Source organism: Oryx dammah, unplaced genomic scaffold (assembly GCF_014754425.2).
Source record: "Oryx dammah isolate SB20612 unplaced genomic scaffold, SCBI_Odam_1.1 HiC_scaffold_21, whole genome shotgun sequence".
Taxonomy (NCBI): Eukaryota; Metazoa; Chordata; class Mammalia; order Artiodactyla; family Bovidae; genus Oryx; species Oryx dammah.
The window spans coordinates 42,831,202-42,850,550 of record NW_024070205.1 but is presented as its reverse complement, the minus strand read 5'-3'; the positions used below and the strand labels follow the sequence as shown (position 1 = coordinate 42,850,550).

Here is a 19,349-nt window from a genome sequence, read left to right as displayed (position 1 = left end):
TGCATGGACAAATAATAGAGACTTTATAGAATTAATCCAGGAAAATCATTAAAAAAACAAACAGTAAAAATAACAAGCCCAGAAGGGAGTGGAATTCTGATTTCCAGAGTTGCTACAATATTATTTCAATAACAATAACAAAAATACAATACATACAAAGAAAAAAGGACAGTATATCCCAAACTCAAGGAATATAGCATTGAATACAAACAATCCAGGAGGAAGCTCATATTTTGAATTTATGAGTCAAAGATTTTAAATTATTTTAAGTCACTATAAATATATTTAAAGAACTAAAGGAAATCATGTCTAAAGAATTAAAGGAAATACGAGAAGGTATGAAAATGCTGTCTCACCAAAGAATAATCAATAAGGAGATACAAATAATACAAGATGAACCAAACAGAAATTCTGAAGTTGCAAAGTTCAACCACTGAAATGAAAAAGTCATTACAAGGTCTTAACTACAGATGAGAATTAGAAAAAAAAAATCAACAAGTATAAAGGCAAGTTGATTAAGATTATCCAGTCTTGAACAGAAAGGAAAAAAAATGAAAACTATTAAGATAGCTTCAAAGACCTATATGACATCAACAAGCTTACTAACATGGGAGTCCCAAGAGAAAAGTATATACAGAGGAAAGAGCTGAATAAATACTTATGAAAATAATGGCCCAGACCTTCTAAATCTGATGAAAAACAATCTGCATATCCAAGAAGCTCCACAAATTCCAAGCAAGATCAGCTAAAAGATATCACCACTTAAACACATCAGAAGGTATCCCTGGTGGCTCAGATGGTAAAGAATATGCCTGCTGCCTGCAAATGTAGAAGACTTGAGTTTGATCTCAAGGTCAGAAATATCCCTTGGAGAAGGGAATGGCTACCCACTCCAGTATTCTTGCCTGGAGAATTCCATGGACAGAGGAGTCTGGTGGGCTACAGTCCACTGGATCGCAAAGAGTTCATAGTCAAACAGGCAAAAGCCAAAGGCAAAGAAAACATTGAAAGTAGCAAGAGAAAATCAATTCAACATGTTCAAAGGGTCCTCAATAAGATTAACAGCTGGTTTCACATCAGAAACCACAGAGACATAAAGCCAGAGCAATGACATAGTCAAATTACTATAAAAACAAAACAAAAAACCTTTGACAATTTGTTGTTAGCATTATGAGAAATACAAAAGAGATTCCATCAGGCTGAAGTACAAGGACATTACAGTGTAACTTAAATCCACACAGAGAAATAAAGAGCACCAGTAAAGGTAACTCTCTCTGTATCTAAAAGACATTATAAACATATTTTTGACTGTATTATTTTCTTCTGATTTTAAAATGCATACATCAATAATCATATTTCTTGCTGACAGGCTGATAATATATACAGATGTAATATGTATGAATTAATAGTATAAAGATGTGGGGTGGGAAGTATACTGAAGAAAAGTTTTTATGGACTATTAAAATTATACTGGCATTAAGTTAAACTAGATTTTTAAAACTTAAGTTGGTATCTGTAATCCCAGGGCAACTACTAAGAAAGTTAATTCAGGAAAACACATAATAGTAAATTAATAACAAAAGAATTAAAATGGAATACAAGATAATATTTCACATAAAAGAAGGCAGCCATGGAGAGACAGATCAAAACAAGATAAACAGAAAACAAACAGAATGTTAGATGACAATCCCACTTTATGAGTAATTATTTTAATGGTAAATAGAATAAACATGCCAATCAAAAGGAAGATTATTCAAATGTATTAAAAAATATGACCCAACTCTATATCCAATCTAACAAAAACACTTCAAAATCAAATACACAAAAAGGGTGACAGTTAAAGAATGGAAAAAGATATGTCAAGGGAAAAAAAAAGACAACAGACTGAAAGTAACTATTTCTAAGTATATAAAAGAAAAAGGATACATATCAATAGATGACACTTTAACAACATGGGTTTGAACTGCACACAGGTCCATTTATACTTGAACATGGACTTAAATTTATGTATGCGTGTGTCGACCTGGGCAGTTCAAACTCATGTTGTTCAACGGTAACCTGTACATGATCCATGATTGGTTGCATCCACAGATGTAGAAGAAATGGATATGGAGGACCAACTATAGCACTTGAATATCTGCAGATTTTGGTATCTTTGGCAGGCCCTGGAATTAATCCCCCATGGATATTGAGGGATGACTATATATATACATATATAAAAAAAGATGTATATTTACATGTAAATATACATATATTCACATGTATGTATAAATACAAGCTCCACAGGGTAGGAATTCCAAAAGTCTAGTGACATGAGAAAAAGATCGAACTCATTAGAAATCAGGTAAATACAACTTAAACTAAAGAGGTACTGTTTGTTAGCAACAACACAAAGGCAAAAATGTTTAAGTTTTACAGCCTTCATATTCCATGGGTCTGGATATACAGTGGCATAAACAATTTGGAGGACAATTCAACAATATGCCTAAGACATTACGACCTGTATTTCTGTATAACTTTTGTTTCTGTGTACACACTTAAAAACCCCCCGGTTTGTATATATAAATAAGATCAAAGATGTTCACTCAAGTTTCCTATTGGAAAATTTGGAAATTTTAAGACCTAATTTTAAAGTCTAATAACCATCAATAGGGGAATGGCTAAACAATATGTATATAACTTCATAAAATACAATAATCAAAAGTAGTTCAAAACTAATTAACATTGTATGTAGCTATATGCATGTAATCTCAAAACATTACTGCATGGAGAAAGAATTACCAAGTAAGAAGTATGATATAATTAACATAAAAATTCACTCTCTATTTTAACACAGGAAAAAATCCTCTCTATATATTACGTGTGAAAGTATGGAAAAGATCTGGAAGAATGAATTCCAAAGTCCTAACAGATTATAGAGTAATGGTCAAAGGGGTTTTATCTGTAATACTCTAATTTCTTAAAAATAATATATGAATATATAAGTTGCACAATTTAGAAAATATTTTAAATGTACAAATTTCCTAACTGGAATATTGGTAATATCCTATGACTCTCTGGACAGATGCCAGGATATTTTGTCCAAGCTAGAAAGTACTGATGTGCGCTGGACCACCTCCATAAAAGGAGTCTGACAATAGATAAAAAGGTATTCTCATGTGATGGAAATCAGATCATAATGATATCTTCTATATTTTAACTTTGGCTAAAGTATAATCAGAAAATTATAATAATTCTATAGTGGTATTCTATAGTGGTAAAAACGAGAAAGAAGGTTTTAAGAGTACTGTATCTCCTTTTTTTTTTATTACCTAGCACTTCTAGTGAAAAGAAAGCAAATACATGGCATCAAAGTCAAGCTAAATGAAATTTAAAAGAGTACTATTTTGGGCTGTGCTGTTTAAAAAAATACTGGAACTGTAATTTAATGAAAGCATACATGTGCAATTGTCGAAAGTCTGATTTTATATCCTAATTGAAAGAATAAAAAGTCTTCCAGAATAGAAGAAAATAAACAGTACCATTAAGACTTTGTCTTGTTTAAATTATTTGTCCATTCTCCAGAGAATATTTAAACATTATGCCCACATATTAAGAAATTTGAGTAAGAAGGGAAGTAATAAAGAGCTGGAAAACAATTGCATTCCTAAGTTTGATATAAATAATTTTAGCTTACCTCTCTATTATAATAATTTAAAAATCATATTCACAATAATTTTTAACTTTAAATATTTAGATATAAGTCTATAAATTCTACCATTCAGTAGTAGTTCTTCCAAGTTATCAGGATTTCGAGCAAGCTGTAGGATCAAAGCAGAACCCCGAACCTTGTCAGGAATATCTTCATATAATAACTCAATGTACTCATCCATGTCATTAATGTTAGCAACTTCATCAATCTGAAACAAAGGAAGAGGAAGGAAGTACTCTAAAAGAACAGCAGCACTCAACAGAGTTGTCAAAGGAATGATATTTTGTGATCAATATATTGCCCTTGATAATGAGACAAGTTTTCAAAGGACTCATAGTAGCAATCTTTTTGTACATAGCAGCAATCTTTTTGTACAGGGAGAGATTAGATCTTTGGGTGATGGAACTTCAATATGAAAATAGTCATAAACCATATGATAAAAACGGGATGTAAACAAACTCTAAAATTGGCCTATTAATAAAGTATCTTAAATGTAAAATAGTATCTACCATAATATATTAAACACTATTTTAAAACACACTGCAATTAGAACAGCTAATACTTTTCACAACTTATCAAAATAAATTGTCTAAAAAACATACCCAATAATTTTTTCCTTTATTAAATATTTATTTTCTATCTTTTTTGGGAACTTTAAAGTTCAACCACTTCTAAAAATTTCACACTTGTCTAATGTAACTGTAGGAACTACTGATGGTAAAAGCATTACCTTACAATCAGTTCTCTAATATATAAAAATACAGTCTTACCTCCATTCCTTCAAAAGGAGGTGGATCTTTAGGCTTGCTTGACTTCTCTTTTTTTTCTGTAAAAAGATTTTGTTTTAATGAGAAGAACCAGGATTTTGGATTTCTGGCTAATTTTTATTTTCAGCAGCTGAGTTTAATTCTAGCTAAGCTGGGGATCTTAAAATGAGTAATTTATGAGGTAATCTTTTTCCAATGTATAAAAAATGCTCATCTATAATACATCTGTTCTAATGAGGATATCCAGGAGAGTTTAATAATATATATAAATAATCTCCAAGTTACGTTAGGTAGCAATTTAGCTTCCTCATTGTTTAACAGTTAGGTATGTAAATAGCTAGACTTGCCAAAAAGAAGCAAAAAATCTATTTTAAGTTTTCTTTTTTTTTCCTAATTCACATTTAAGGTGAGAATAGGAAAATCAAAAACTAATGAATTAGGTAATAAAAAGACTAAAATTAAAATTAACAAAGAAAATGGAAAAGAAATAACCTGGGTAAAGTTAAGAAGCTAAAATACAGTTGCTGATTTTTTTAAACAAAATTAGGTCCATAAATTAAAAGGCAAATGTTTAATATTTGTGCTAATTTAATCCTCACTTGCTCCCAAATGGATTAAAGAGGCATTAATGGTGGTGAACATAACTTTGAGTCATTTGTTATGTTGAATTATTTGACTAACAGCAGAACTTTGTATTCTAAAAAGAAAATTAAAAAATGCTTCACTGATCTGATCTGGATCAAAAACCTAAGCAATGACTGAACATTAAAATAAGTTCAAGTAATATCAAATTTTTGATTCTAAAATTAGCAAATGCTTTACATATAACAGGAATTAATCCTGGCTGTTTTTGGAGGAAGGTAGCCATTCTAAACAAAGTTATGTTTTCTCAACAGCTAGATTTTTCTTCAAACAGATAACTTATTATGACAGTAGTTTTAATAAATAAAGAAAAAAAAAACTTATGGTAAAGAATCATATAATCAAAAACTACTATAATTTTATTTTAACCACCTTTAGGGCTAGGTTTCTGGCTTTGAAATAGTGAATATCAAGTAAAAAGAAAGAACACAGAATCATTTCTAAAAATAAATGTATATATGCTATAGCATAGCATTTCATATATGTCTCCAAACATTAGTATCTATATAAAGAAACAATTATTTGAATTTATGATAATATGAAAATTTCCTCATATTACTCTAATTTCTGGGGAAGGAGGTAAGAAGACTGATTTACCTTGAAAACTCAGTGAAAGGGTTCTCATTAAAGATATTATTTTATTTTATTACAAATGTCCACAGAATTGTATTAAGGGCTTCCCTGGTGGCTCAGAGGTTAAAGCATCTGCCTGGAATGTGGCAGACCCGGGTTTGATCCCTGGGTCGGGAAGATCCCCTGGAGAAGGAAATGGCAACCCACTCCAGTACTCTTGCCTGGAGAATCCCATGGAGGGAGGAGCCTGGTAGGCTAGAATCCATGGGGTTGCAAAGAGTCGGACATGACTGAGCGACTTCAGTACTTCAGTACAGTAGCATTATGAAAGATTAATTTTAACTATATTGTACAACCTACAGTAAGAACAGACACATCTTAAAAGCACAGGATTTACTTTTCTCATTTTGAACTTAACTTATTGAAGATATTATCTTTTATCGTCCAGTAACACTGTTACAGAAATAGTCTATCACAAAGTAGTTAAAATTTTTTGATAATATTTTCCTTATAGCACTTATTATTAATAATTAATAGGTATACAGCTAAGTAGTTGGATTGCCAGCTATGCAGTTGGAAACAATCAAGTTCAAAATGCTTATTTTTGTTTTTAAATAAATTCACAGCTATTCAATTCATTCAACAAATATATATTGATCATATAATGTGTGCTATATACTGTATACAAGGCTAACTAATAAAAGACCATATTAGGCACAAGGCATTTTTTTTGCTATGCATGGAGAGAAATGACTGCTTAATTTTTTTAAAAGTGCAAATAAATTTTCTCTTTCATTTTTTCTACTTAATACAATCAAAACTGAAGTATAAGCTATTTCAAGGGTGCCATATTCTAGAACTCAGGAATGAAAAGAAAGATATACGTAAACTTAATAAGTGAAGTGAAGTGAAAGTTGCTCAGTTGTGTCCAACTCTTTGCAACTCCATGGACTGTCCATTAATAAATACTATGAAATGGAATAAGTAACCACTGATTAATCTGAGATAACTTTCCATTTAAATATCTGTACTTTTGTTTTGAGCTTGGACATTGGAAAATGTCTTCTATAAATAATCAATTACTTAGCTCTAAGTTTAATGAATTTATTCTTTTATGAGGCAATTTAAGATAGAAGAATCATAACAATAGAGATGTTTAGCAATGAAAAAGTTTTCCTAAGAAAGATTCACAAAACATATGCATACCACAAACATTTTAACACTTAAATACTTTAGTAATCCAAATGATCAATTGTCAATAAGAAATATAGAAAATATAAATAAGTTGCTCAGGTGGAGAAAACAGGTTTCCAGGCCTCAATGCTCCCCTTTTATTATTCCAGAATCAATATGAAAGATATTTGCTTTTTTATTCCTTATTTTATCATATGTGCGCATGCACACACACACACACACTCAGTATAAATTAGATCATTTTGTAAGCCTGGAATACTAGTATGTTTGTTTATTCTTTCATTCACTTAGTCATAGCACTAACAACAACAACAACAAAAACCATCACCATTTAAATATCAAAAGTACAAACTACAGTCAAACAACTCTGGTTTTGTTTCATTTTTTAATTAATTAATTTATTTTAATTGGAGGCTAATTACTTACAATATTGAGGTGTTTTTTGCTATGGTTTTGTGTTAAAAATTTAATTGTTCTTCTACTTACCTTTTCCTGACATTGAATCACGGCGGTTCTGGAGATAGTACAACAGCTGTTCTACTTCACTTAGCTTTGAGGGATGAATGAGTTTACATTCCTCAACCACCTTCCGTGCCAGGGAAGTTATATCTGTGTTGGCATTGAGACTCTTAAGACGGATGCTGCAGGCAAATCAGAATTTTCCAACTCAGTTATTTTTAAAGTAAGTAACAATTTAAACAATACTTCTTTTAAATAATTTATAAAATATTTAAATATACCTGACATAGTCTCTTTTAGTAACATATAATAAAGTATAAGATATAGCTAGACTTAGAAAAAAATGCAAAACAATGATTTTCCTCGAATTGGACAAATGAGATAACAAAAGGAATGGTAAAGTCTACATCTGACTCATCTAGGGAGGATAGCATATCCAGAGACCAGTTATAAAACAGTCTTTCTGATGTCATATATATATATATATTTATATCATATAAAGTTTTTAATTATTAGATATGAAAATCCATAGTGACAAAAATAAATCATTTTCTTGATCATATTCACAGTCATAGTTTTCAGTTAAGGACAGAATACAATATTAACATATTTCGATTTGATTATTCTGATGGAAATTATGCAGAAGGAAAAAAAAAGTAGGATGCATTTTAAGACATATGAGGAATGCTGAGGAACAAATGAATATAGTTATATTTGTCAGTACATTAAAAAAAAATCAAACAGGTTCTTCCTCCTTTTTAAGTTAGTCCAGGAGATTCACTGCAAGATGAATAAAAAAAGGTTGTTCAAAATCTGGAAACAATTGCCAATTTACATGGATTCATGACAACAAAGAAAGCTATCAGGACAAAAAATTAGGTTCAGGGTGAAGACTCAAACTGATGGCAAGAGATTCTCGCAAGCAGATGCACTCATGCAAGGCTTAGATTCAAAAAGAGAAACATAAGAAAGGAGCCACAATGCTGAAATACTTCTTGGTGAAGACCGCTAGTGAAGATGGCTTAGTGAAAAGGCAGAGGAACCAGAGATCAAATTGCCAACATCTGCTGGATCATTGAAAAAGTGAGAGTTCCAGAGAAACATCTACTTCTGCTTTACTGACTGTGCTAAAGCCTTTGACTGTGGTGTGTGTGTGTGTGTGTGTGTGTGTGTGTGTGTAAAATTCTTTAAGAGATGGGAATACCAGACCACCTGACCTGCCTCCTGAGAAATCTGTATGCAGGTCAAGAAGCAACAGTTAGAACTGGACATGGAACAAGAGACTGGTTCCAAATTGGGAAAAGAATATGTCAAAGCTGTATACTGTCACTCTGTTTATTTAACTTATATGCAGAGTACATCATGAGAAATGCTAGCCTGGATGAAGCACAAGCTGGAATCAATCTTGCCGGGAGAAATACCAATAACTTCAGATATGCAGATAACACCACAGTTCAGTTCAGTTCAGTCGCTCAGTTGTGTCTGACTCTTTGCGATCTCATGGACTGCAGCATGCCAGGTTTCCCTGTCCATCACCAACTCCCAAAGTTTACTCAAACTCATGTCCATTGAGTCAGTGATGCCATCCAACCATCTCATTCTCTGTCAACCCCTTCTCTTCCTGCCTTCAATCTTTCCCAGCTTCAGGGTCTTTTCAAATGAGTCAGTTCTTCGCATCAGGTGGCCAAAGTATTGGAGTTTCAGCTTTAGCATCAGTCCTTCCAATGAATATTCAGGACTGATACCACACTCATGGCATAAAGAGAAGAAGAACTAAAGAGCCTCTTGATGAAAGTGAAAGAGTAGAGTGAAAAAGTTGGTTTAAAACAACATTCAGAAAACTAAGATCATGGCATCTGGTCCCATCACTTCATGGCAAATAGATGGGGAAACAATGGAAACAGTGAGAGACTTTATTTTGGGGGCCTCCAAAATCACTACAGATGGTGACTGCAGCCATGAAATTAAAAAATGCTTGCTCCTTAGAAGAAAGGTTATTCCCAACCTAGACAGCATATTAAAAAGCAGAGACATTACTTTGCCAACAAAGGTCCATCTAGTCAAAGCTATGGTTTTCCCAGTAGTCATGTATATATGTGACAATTGGACTATAAAGAAAGCTGAGCACTGAAGAATTGATGCTTTTTAACCGTGGTGTTGGAGAAGACTCTTGACAGTCCCTTGGACAGAAAGGAGATCAAACCAGTCCATCCTAAAGGAAATCAGTCCTGAATATTCACTGGAAAGACTGATGCTAAGGCTGAAACTCCAATACTTTGGCCACCTGATGTGAAAGAACTGACTCATTGGAAAAGACCCTGATGCTGGGAGAGATTGAAGGCAGGAGGAGAAGGGGATGACAGAGAATGAGATGGTTGGATGACATCCTTGACTCAATGGACATGAGTTTGAGTAAACTCCGGGAGTTGGTGATGGACAGGGAAGCCTGGTGTACTGCAGTCCATAGGGTCACAAAGAGGTGGACATGACTGAGCAAATGAACTGAAGATGGCTAAGTTTGGGAGAAACTGAAGGTATTAGAGGCAATAGGAACAGAGACCTTAGAAAAAGAGGCGACAGGGACAGAGACCTTAGAAAAATGTCCTGCACTCAGCATCTCTGAAGTCATTATTCAGATACAGATGCTCTCTCCTGAAACAAGTCTAGTAAAGTGATTTGAATATTATTCCTAGTTATACAGTCACCCCCAAATCTGGTCCTCTTGGGATTCGATAAGCTACCATACAGCTTTTAATACATTCCTTTTATGCCTGACTTTGCTGGAGAGGTTTCTATGGTCTGCAACAAGAATCCTAGCAGTACTCTGTCTCTTTATTTTAGTTTTTTCTATAATTTATTTGGTTTTTTAACTTCCTACCTTTTAAGTCTTTTAAACTACAGAATACTTTTGTATAATTTTAGCTGCACATCAGGAAGTAGAAATATAAAGGAGAATTCATCCTGAGAAAACCTCTCCAAAGACCTCTCCATGTTTAATTTTAACAAGGAACTGGGAAATCTTGAGTTTCCATAAATCTGATTGAGAACAGGCACGGTAGAAATTCTATAAATATAATTTTGGAAATTTTCTTGCTAGTCTTTTTCAGAAGAGTTTTAGATTTACAGAAAAATAGTGCAGAAAGTAGTGTTACCATATATGTCCCCACCACCCTCCCTCAATACAGTTTCTTCTATTATCACCATCTTGTGGTAACTTTGTCATAACTGATGAATCATTTTGACATACTATTAACTAAAGTGTACAGTTACATTAGGGTGCAGTCTGCAGTGTATAGTTCTGCGGGCTTGAACAAATGCCTAATTTCATGTATCCATCATTAAAGTATCACACAAAACAGTTTCAACTACCCTAAAAATGCCCTGTGTCCCACATATTCTCCCCTTCCCCACGCCATAATCCCTAAGAACCTCTAATCTACTTTTACTTCAGTTTTGCCTTTTCTAGACGGTCATAGAGCTGGAATCATACAGTATATAACCTTTCCAGTCTGGCTTCTTTCACTTAGTAATATGCATTTAGGTTCCTCTATGTTTTTTCATAGCTTGATGGTTGATTTCTTTTAGTGCTGAATAATACTTGACTATATGGATGCAACACAGTTTGCTTACTCTTTTGCCTACTGAAGTATATTTTGGTTGCTTCCAACTGTTGACAGTTATAAAGCTGCTATTAAGATTCACGTGCAGGTTTCTGTGTGGACATAAATTTTCAACTCATTTTGGGTTAATATTTAAGAGCAAAACTGTTGGATCATATGGTAAGTGTATGTTTAGCTTAGAAACTGCCAAAATGCCTTCCAAAGTAGCTGTTACATTTTATATTTTCATTAGCAATGAGTGAGTTTCTGTTGTTCTACATCCTCATCAGCATCTAGTGCTACTAGTGTTTTAGACTTTGAACATTTAATAGGTCTGTAAGTAGTATTTTGATTTAATAAAGCAGACCTTTTAAAATCATTTTTAGATTTATTTTCTACTATATATATATAAACAATCTAATTCATCATCATCTTTCCAAGTAATAGAAAGACTCTATTCTTTTAGTGTGTACATTTTTGTCCTAAATCCTTCCCTTACTAAAAGAGACAAATTATATATACATATATATGACTAGGATTTAATGTCAAATATATATGACTAGCTATATGTTTACTGATTATTTCTTTAATCAAAAAACATAATCTTCATAGGCATCCCATGCCTATTAAGAACATAAAAAACTCACCAAAAATGTGCATGTTATTTTCAGATCATAACCATAGGTTTCTCAGAAATATTCAGAAAACTGGGATTCTGTTCAAGGTGGGCTTATATATTCCTTTATCCAATAAGGGAGAATGAAATACATCTTTTGGAGCTGAGTCATAGCAATGACTGCCACTGCATTAAATGAAATTTAATGATGATTTAATTTCACATCTATCTCAAAATATGCGTTTCTCCCTCAAAACCCTCACCCTAGCCACCGTCCTTGATAAATCCTCTTGAACTATTAACAAATCATATTCTCCTTTTGGTCTCACAATAATACTCCTCTCCAAATCTTGAGTGACCAAGGATGACTATCACAAAGTTGGGTAACAGAGGTTTTTTCTCCCTTACTGATGTTTAAATCCACTTACTCTAGTCAGTCTATAGTAACTCGTTCCAGGTGGCTGACTCTTTAGTGAATATATCCCTTGTCTTGAGCACCTACAGATTTTCAAACAATAACTACAATTCTCACTTATTCTCATTTCAAATAACAACAACCAGTTCTCACTGGTTGAATAAGGCTACTACTACACTACTAAGAAACTAAAATCTAAATTTCACTTATGAAATGTGGATGCATGAGGTTCTAAAGACAAAGACCCCTAATCTGCTAGCTTTTCTTCAGAAATCAAATGAATAAAAATATCAAGATATTTCATATTTTTTCAATATGCATAAAATTTAGCCAGCAATCAGAAACACACAAATGGAAGACAGTGTGACAGAATACAAAAAACTGAGCATGTGAGTTAAAATCTACAGCATTAAGTATGTGTGTATACATGTGTGTATCTCTTCAATCTAGTGGATTATCTCAGGACTTGTTTATTTTTAAAGAACTATCTATGAAATTTAGTGTCCTTCTAACCCAAATAAGAAGATAGACTAGAGATCTTAAGACAGTCGGTAGCTTCTCTTTTCAGGTTGCTGTGCAATAAAGTTTCTTAACTGAAGCACAATTAAAGTTTGGGGCCAAATAGTTTTTTCTTAGCAGGTGGCTATTTTGTGCATAGTAGGATGCTTAGCAGCACCTCAGCTTCTACCCACTAGATAACAATAGCACCTTCCAGTATGACAACCAAAATGTTCCCTGAGGAAAAAAATTCTAACCAGTTGAGAACCACTGCTATGCATTTAAGCTGAGGTGCTTCTCAGTGAGCTAAATAACATCATATGCACTCCTAGTATCCTGACCTATACTTAACTACATTATTTTCTACACTATGTACTTAATCACTGAATATACCAAAACATACTAACTTTTTAATTAATTCCCAAGTCAAATATTTTTCTGCAGGGTAGAAACTTGGGAAACAATATTAGGTGATCTCAGACCCTTTCTACTTCCACAAAACTATGGAAAGAATGCAAGATCTTTGCCAGCACAACTGAAGACAAATGAAAAAGGCCAGTTCCCAAGGGACTCCTGAAAGTACTACAAAAGCAGAAAGGAAAGTGTGTAGAATACTGGGAGATCTAAGGTCAATTCACTGAGTCAGAAAACACTTGTCCTACTATTAACATCTTTCAGATGGCTGGATTTTTAAGGGATGAATTCAAGATACATGTCCCATTTGTGAATTCTAGAAGTCATATACCTTTCTGTAATTTCAGGGAAGAAAGAACATGGTAACAGCTAAAATACAAACTTGCTAAATTAGGCTAAAATGTCTAACATAAACATATCTCATAATTGATTTCACAAGTCATATTCTACTATATGCATTTATAAAATGGGATTAATAAGAACAGGCATTTTTCATTAGGTTCCAATTAAGTTCATAAACATGATTTTCTCTGGGATATACGCTATATTTATAACTTAATATAGCCTCTGCTTCACTAAGATAATGTAGGTTGACAGGAATGCCATAGTCATTCATTATCTATGCAAATTTAAATAACATCAGATTTCTACAAACTTTGTATAAGGTTTACTACTTTCAAATATGCACAAATGAAGAAAACTTACATTTTTTGGCATTCCTTTCGTTCTCCCAACATGGGATCCCCCATTTCTCCAAGAATGGTAGCTTCCACTTCATATTGAACAATAAGTGCTTTTTCTGATGGATGTACATCAATATTTCCTCCTTTAACTTTCCTATAAAAGAAAAACAGGATAGCTACATTAAAAGCTCACAAAATATCCAGGTGTTTATCTAGCTCCTAGTTCCAAAAGCATGTGTGTTACATTAACACATGCATTTAAATCAGATTTACTCTTGAATCGGGCCAAGAAATAATTCTTTTTCTCCAATTTTATAAACTCTTATGTTATACATATAATTCTTGGTCTTGCAGAAAGTACCTTTATGAAGAGCTCTGAAAAAAATGCATTTATCCAAAGAATCATGCATAATAGCGAGTAAAAAAAAAATTAAAATGGTTGTGGAGAGAATAACCTCAATTGAAAGTCAGCAATTTAAAACCAAAGGCAGCTGCCCCAAAATTTATATTAAAAAAAAAATTAACCTGCTCAATAGTTAACCCATTAACTGTATCACAGAAGGACATGAAGAAATTATCCAAATTGCAAAATAATACTGTTATCAATTAACATAATTATATAAATTGAATTAGTACCTAAATCACGCACAAATTGTGTAACAAAAGAGAATTTACAGGTTATATTCTATAGTCACGTGTCCAAAATTATAGTGACATGAGCAAGCTATAATCTCTGTATTGTACATTACATCCTTGTCCCTTATTGTAAGTTGTTTGTATCTACTAATTCCCTTCACCTATTTTGGCTCTCCTCTTACACTTCTCCCCTCTGGTGACCTCTAGTTTATCTGTATCTCAGTGTCTGTTTTTATGCTGTTATACTTGTTCATTTATTTTATATTCTACATATAAGTGAAAACATAGAGTATTTGTCTTTCCCTGCCTGACTTATTTCACTAATCATAATATCTTCCAGGTCCACCCATGTTGTCACAAATGTAATCACTACTTGCTATTGGTCACTTTAGCAGCAGATAAAACAAGTTTTATTAAAAGAGACTGAAGAGACTGCAATGGAAACAAGTAAAATTTCTCACTGTAATCAGAGCTGGTTATCTGCACAGTGGGATCTTTTAACCTAATGGGAAGGAAGAGAAATATGACAACATCTTAAATTCCCAAAATCAGAAACTCAAAACTTTTTCTTCAGTAGGAATGACTGGCTTATTATGCATATTTCAATGTAATTTTAAAATAACTTTTTACTTCAGTTCAGCAACCCCAGTACTGAATTTGCATAGAAGAGGGTAACTGAATCCAATTGAAGAGAATCATAAGGATAAAATATAACTGCAGATCCTAGGAGCAACCTCATACTAACACTTTCAAAGTGGGTCTTCCACATATTAACAACTGACAGAATTTCAGAATTCTTTATTACAACAAGGCTACCGAGGTAAGCCTTACAAGGTAAGGCTACAGAGCTTTACCCTCTTAAGAGGAATTTAAGAGCTTCTTGATAAAGGTGAAAGAAGACAGTAAAAAAGCTGGCTTAAAACTCAACTTTCAAAAAACTAAGATCATGGCATTCAGTCCCGTCACTTCATGGCAAAAAGATGCGGAAACAATGGACACAGTGACAGACTTTATTTTCTTGGGCTCCAAAACCAATGCAGATAATGACTGCAGCCATAAAATTAAAAGACACTTGCTCCTTGGAAGAAAACCTATGACAAACCTAGACAGCGTATTAAAAAGCAGAGACATCACTTTGGTTCTGTAATCTATATTAGAACAACAATTAACAGTCAAGTATAGACAGAAATCAAATATACAGAAGCTAAAGTCTAGGTATGTCAGCAACTAAACTAACTGACAGAAAGCTATCCAGATATAAAAAATAAAAGCAGAAACTAGGGATGCCAGTAAAAAACAGAGAATTAGAAAAATATGGATGTGTATATATATATATATATATATATATATATATATAATACACACACACAGATATATACATACATGTTAAAGAGAATGGTACCGCTTCTAAAAGGTAAGATAAATGCATGTAAATTCAAGCTAGCAGTCAAAAGCTAGAGGAACCACAGGAATTCAAGACAGTAAGCAAGTACAGCTAAAAAACAAATGTTAATATAGCACTAAAGAAACTATCTTCACTATAAAGAGAAACAGTTATTCCCTTCCTGATGAGATGGAGACCAACCCCAGTACCGAACTTAAACAGGAGGTGGTAACTGTATTCAGTTGAAGAGAATCATAAGGATAAAACATAATTGCAGATCCTAAGAGCAACCTCATAATACACTTTCAACGTGGGTCTTCTACATATTAACAACTGACAGAAAAGCATCATGGTTATCCTTTGGTTTGATATTTTGCCTTTCCCAAGGAAATTAAATAGTTCAAAGAACTTCACTATTCCTTTTCAGTTTGGGGGGTTTCTTTTGTACATGTATTTTAAAGAAACTAATTTTATTTATTTATTTACCACTAGTACAATTTGTTTACTGTAGAGAAAAACAGAACACATAAATTAGCAAAAAGAAAAAATAAACCAAAAAACCCAGGAGAAACCAATTGTTACGATTTCAGCACACATAGATCCAGACATTTTCCTATCTATACATATATAATATATAACCAGAGAATGTTAGCTCTAGAATTTCCTTAAAGAAAAGGCTTACAGTAGCAATTTGGTAGGGCTGAAACTATATTTTAATAGCAACTGACATAACAGTGATACAAGTACTAATTGTTTATATTAGTATGAGGGCTGACGGAGATTATAGGTAGAATAAACTTCTTTCCTGTTCCCCTTTGCACTACCACTGAATATATAAAATACACATATTACAAACTAAGTTCGTGTTATAAACACTGTGTGTATTAAAAATACATTAACAATTTACCATAGGACTTCCCTAGTCACAGAGTGGTTAAGAATCTACCTCCCAATGCAGGGAACACGGGTTAGATCCCTGATCTGATAGATTCCACGTGCTCTGGAGTAACTAAGCAAGACTGTGTGCCACAACTCCTGAAACCTGCACACTCTAGAGCCTATGAGCCACAACTACTGAACCCATGTGCCCTAGAGCCAGCAACTTGCAATTACTAAGCCCACATGCTTCAACGAATGAAGTCCCAGTGCCTAGAACCTGTGCTCCACCAACAAGAGAAGCCACTGGACTGAGAAGCCCATATATCACAACTAGAGAATAGTCCTCGCTCACCTCAACTCGAGAAAGCCCGCACGTAGCAATAAAGACCCAGTGCAGCCATAAGTAAATAAAAAAAATAATACCTTGTCTTTAATACTTCATATTCTCAAATTCCAGATACTCCTATTTGTTGAACACCTTGATTCTTTATTTCTAACTTACACTGCACAAAATTTACAGGATTCTCTCACAAACCACAGCAGTACACTTGGCTGATTTACAAAGTAGTTTTTCTAAAGGTTCAAAACATTTCATAATTCAGTCGCTCTGTATTTATGTACAATATAAACATTTTTCAATTGATAACCACAGTTTCAAATTCTATTTTGGTTAGTAAAATATTCCAGCTTGTTTGGGCACAATCACAAATTATGTCTATAAATAATTTGCTTTTACCATAGCAATGCACCACATCAAAATATATACTTGTATTATCACCACAAAATGAATAATTTTATCTTAAAAGCAAACTTCCTAACTGAATTTAACATGTCATTCATAATGATGACAGATATTTAACAATCAAGAGAATGAACTTCCAATTACTTGGAATTCATCAATCAGATGAGAAATAATTTAGCCCATTATTGGAATTACCTGATTTACTATTTGTAACACCTTAAGAAGCTTTACACAGTCAGCAAAAAAAAAAAAAAAAAAGACCAGGAGCTGACTATGGCTCAGTTCATGAACTCCTTATTGCCAAATTCAGACTTAAATTGAAGAAAGTAGGGAAAACCACTAGACCATTCATTTAGGTATGACCTAAATCAAATCCCTTACAATTATACAGTGGAAGTGACAAACAGATTCAAGGGATTAGATCTTACAGACAGAGTGCTTGAAGAACTATGAATGGAGGTTCGTGACATTGTACAGGAGGCAGTGATCAAGACCATCCCGAAGAAAAAGAAATGCAAAAAGGCAAAATGGTTGTCTGAGGAGGCCTTACAAATAGCTGAGAAAAGAAGAGAAACTAAAGGCAAAGGAGAAAAAGCAAAGATTCACCCATCTGAATGCAGAGTTCCAAAGAATAGCAAGGAGAGAAAAGAAAGCCTTTCTCAGTGATCAATGCAAAGAAATAGAGGAAAATGATAGAATGGGAAAGATCAGAGATCTTTTCAAGAAAATTAGAGATACCAAGGGAACATGTCATGCAAAGATGGGCACAATAAAGTACACAAACAGTACAGAAGCAGAGGATATTAAGAAGAGGTGGCAAGAATGCACAGAACTATACAAAAAAGAACTTCATGACACAGATAATCACGATGGTGTGATCACTCACCTAGAGCCAGACATGCTGGAATGGAACATCAAGTGGGCCTTAGGAAGCATCACCATGAAAAAAGCTAGTGGAGGTGATGGAATTCCAGTTGAGCTATTTCAAATCCTAAAAGATGATGCTGTGAAAGTGCTGCATGCAATATGCCAGCAAATTTGGAAAACTCAGCAGTGGCCACAGGACTGGAAGAGGTCAGTTTTCATTCCAATCCCGAAGAAAGGCAATGCCAAAGAATGTTCAAACTACCGCACAATTGTACTCATCTCACATGCTAGCAAAGTAATGCTCAAAATTCTCCAAGCCAGGCTTCAGAGTACATGAACCGTGAACTTCCAGATGTTCAGACTGGATTTAGAAAAGACAGAGGAACCAGAGATCAAATTCCCAACATCCGTTGAATCATCAAAAAAGCAACAGAGTTCCAGAAAAACATTTACTTCTGCTTTATTGACTACACCAAAGCCTTTGACTGTGTGGATCACAACAAAATATAGAAAATTCTTCAAGAAATGGGAATACCAGACCATCTTACTTGCCACCTGAGAAATCCATATGCAGGTCAAGAAGCAACAGTTAGAACTAGACATGAAACAACAATTGGTTCCAAACAGGGAAAGGAGTATATCAAGGCTGTATATTGTCACCCTGCTTATTTAACTTCTATGCAGAGTATATCATGCAAAATGCTGGGCTGAATGAAGCACAAGCTGGAATCAAGATTGCCAGGAGAAATATCAATAACTTCAGATACACAGATGACACCACCCTTATGGCAGAAAGCGAAGAACTAAAGAGCCTCTTGATGAAAGTGAAAAAGGAGAGTGAAAAAGTTGGCTTAAAACCCAACATTCAAAAAACTAAGATCATTAAAAAAAAAGCAACCTAAGATCATGGCACTATTCATGGTACACTTCATGGTAAATAGATGGGGAAACGATGTAACAGTGAGAGATTTTCCTTTTTTTGGGCTCCAAAATCACTGCAGATGGTAACTGCAGCCATGAAATTATAAGATGCTTGTTCCTTGGAAGAAAAGTTATTCCCAACCTAGACAGCATATTAAAAAGCAGAGACATTACTTTGTCAACAAAGGTCCATCTAGTCAAAGCTATGGTTTTTCCAGTAGTCATATATGGATGTTAGAGTTGGACTATAAAGAAAGCTGATCATCAAAGAATTGATGCTTTTGAACCGTGGTATTGAAGAAGACTCTTGAGATTCCCTTGGACAGCAAGGAGATCAAACCAGTCCATCCTAAAGGAAATCAGTCCTGA

General features: G+C 33.7%; 1 protein-coding gene across 4 annotated transcripts in view; it reads right to left on the bottom strand.

Annotated features, from left to right (window-relative positions):
* Nucleotides 1-19,349, bottom strand: part of KIFAP3 (kinesin associated protein 3) — a 146,109-nt gene that overhangs the window by 112,429 nt on the left and 14,331 nt on the right. For all 4 annotated transcript variants that reach the window (XR_005724992.1, XM_040263540.1, XM_040263541.1 and 1 more), the window contains exons 2-5: nt 13,574-13,705; nt 7,354-7,508; nt 4,462-4,517; nt 3,758-3,899 (exon numbers count right to left, since the gene is read on the bottom strand). Coding sequence is in view for 3 of the 4 variants with exons in the window: in XM_040263540.1 (XP_040119474.1) it covers nt 3,758-3,899; nt 4,462-4,517; nt 7,354-7,508; nt 13,574-13,705 (485 nt within the window). In the remaining variant the exon portion in view is untranslated. The remainder of the gene's footprint in view (nt 1-3,757; nt 3,900-4,461; nt 4,518-7,353; nt 7,509-13,573; nt 13,706-19,349) is intronic.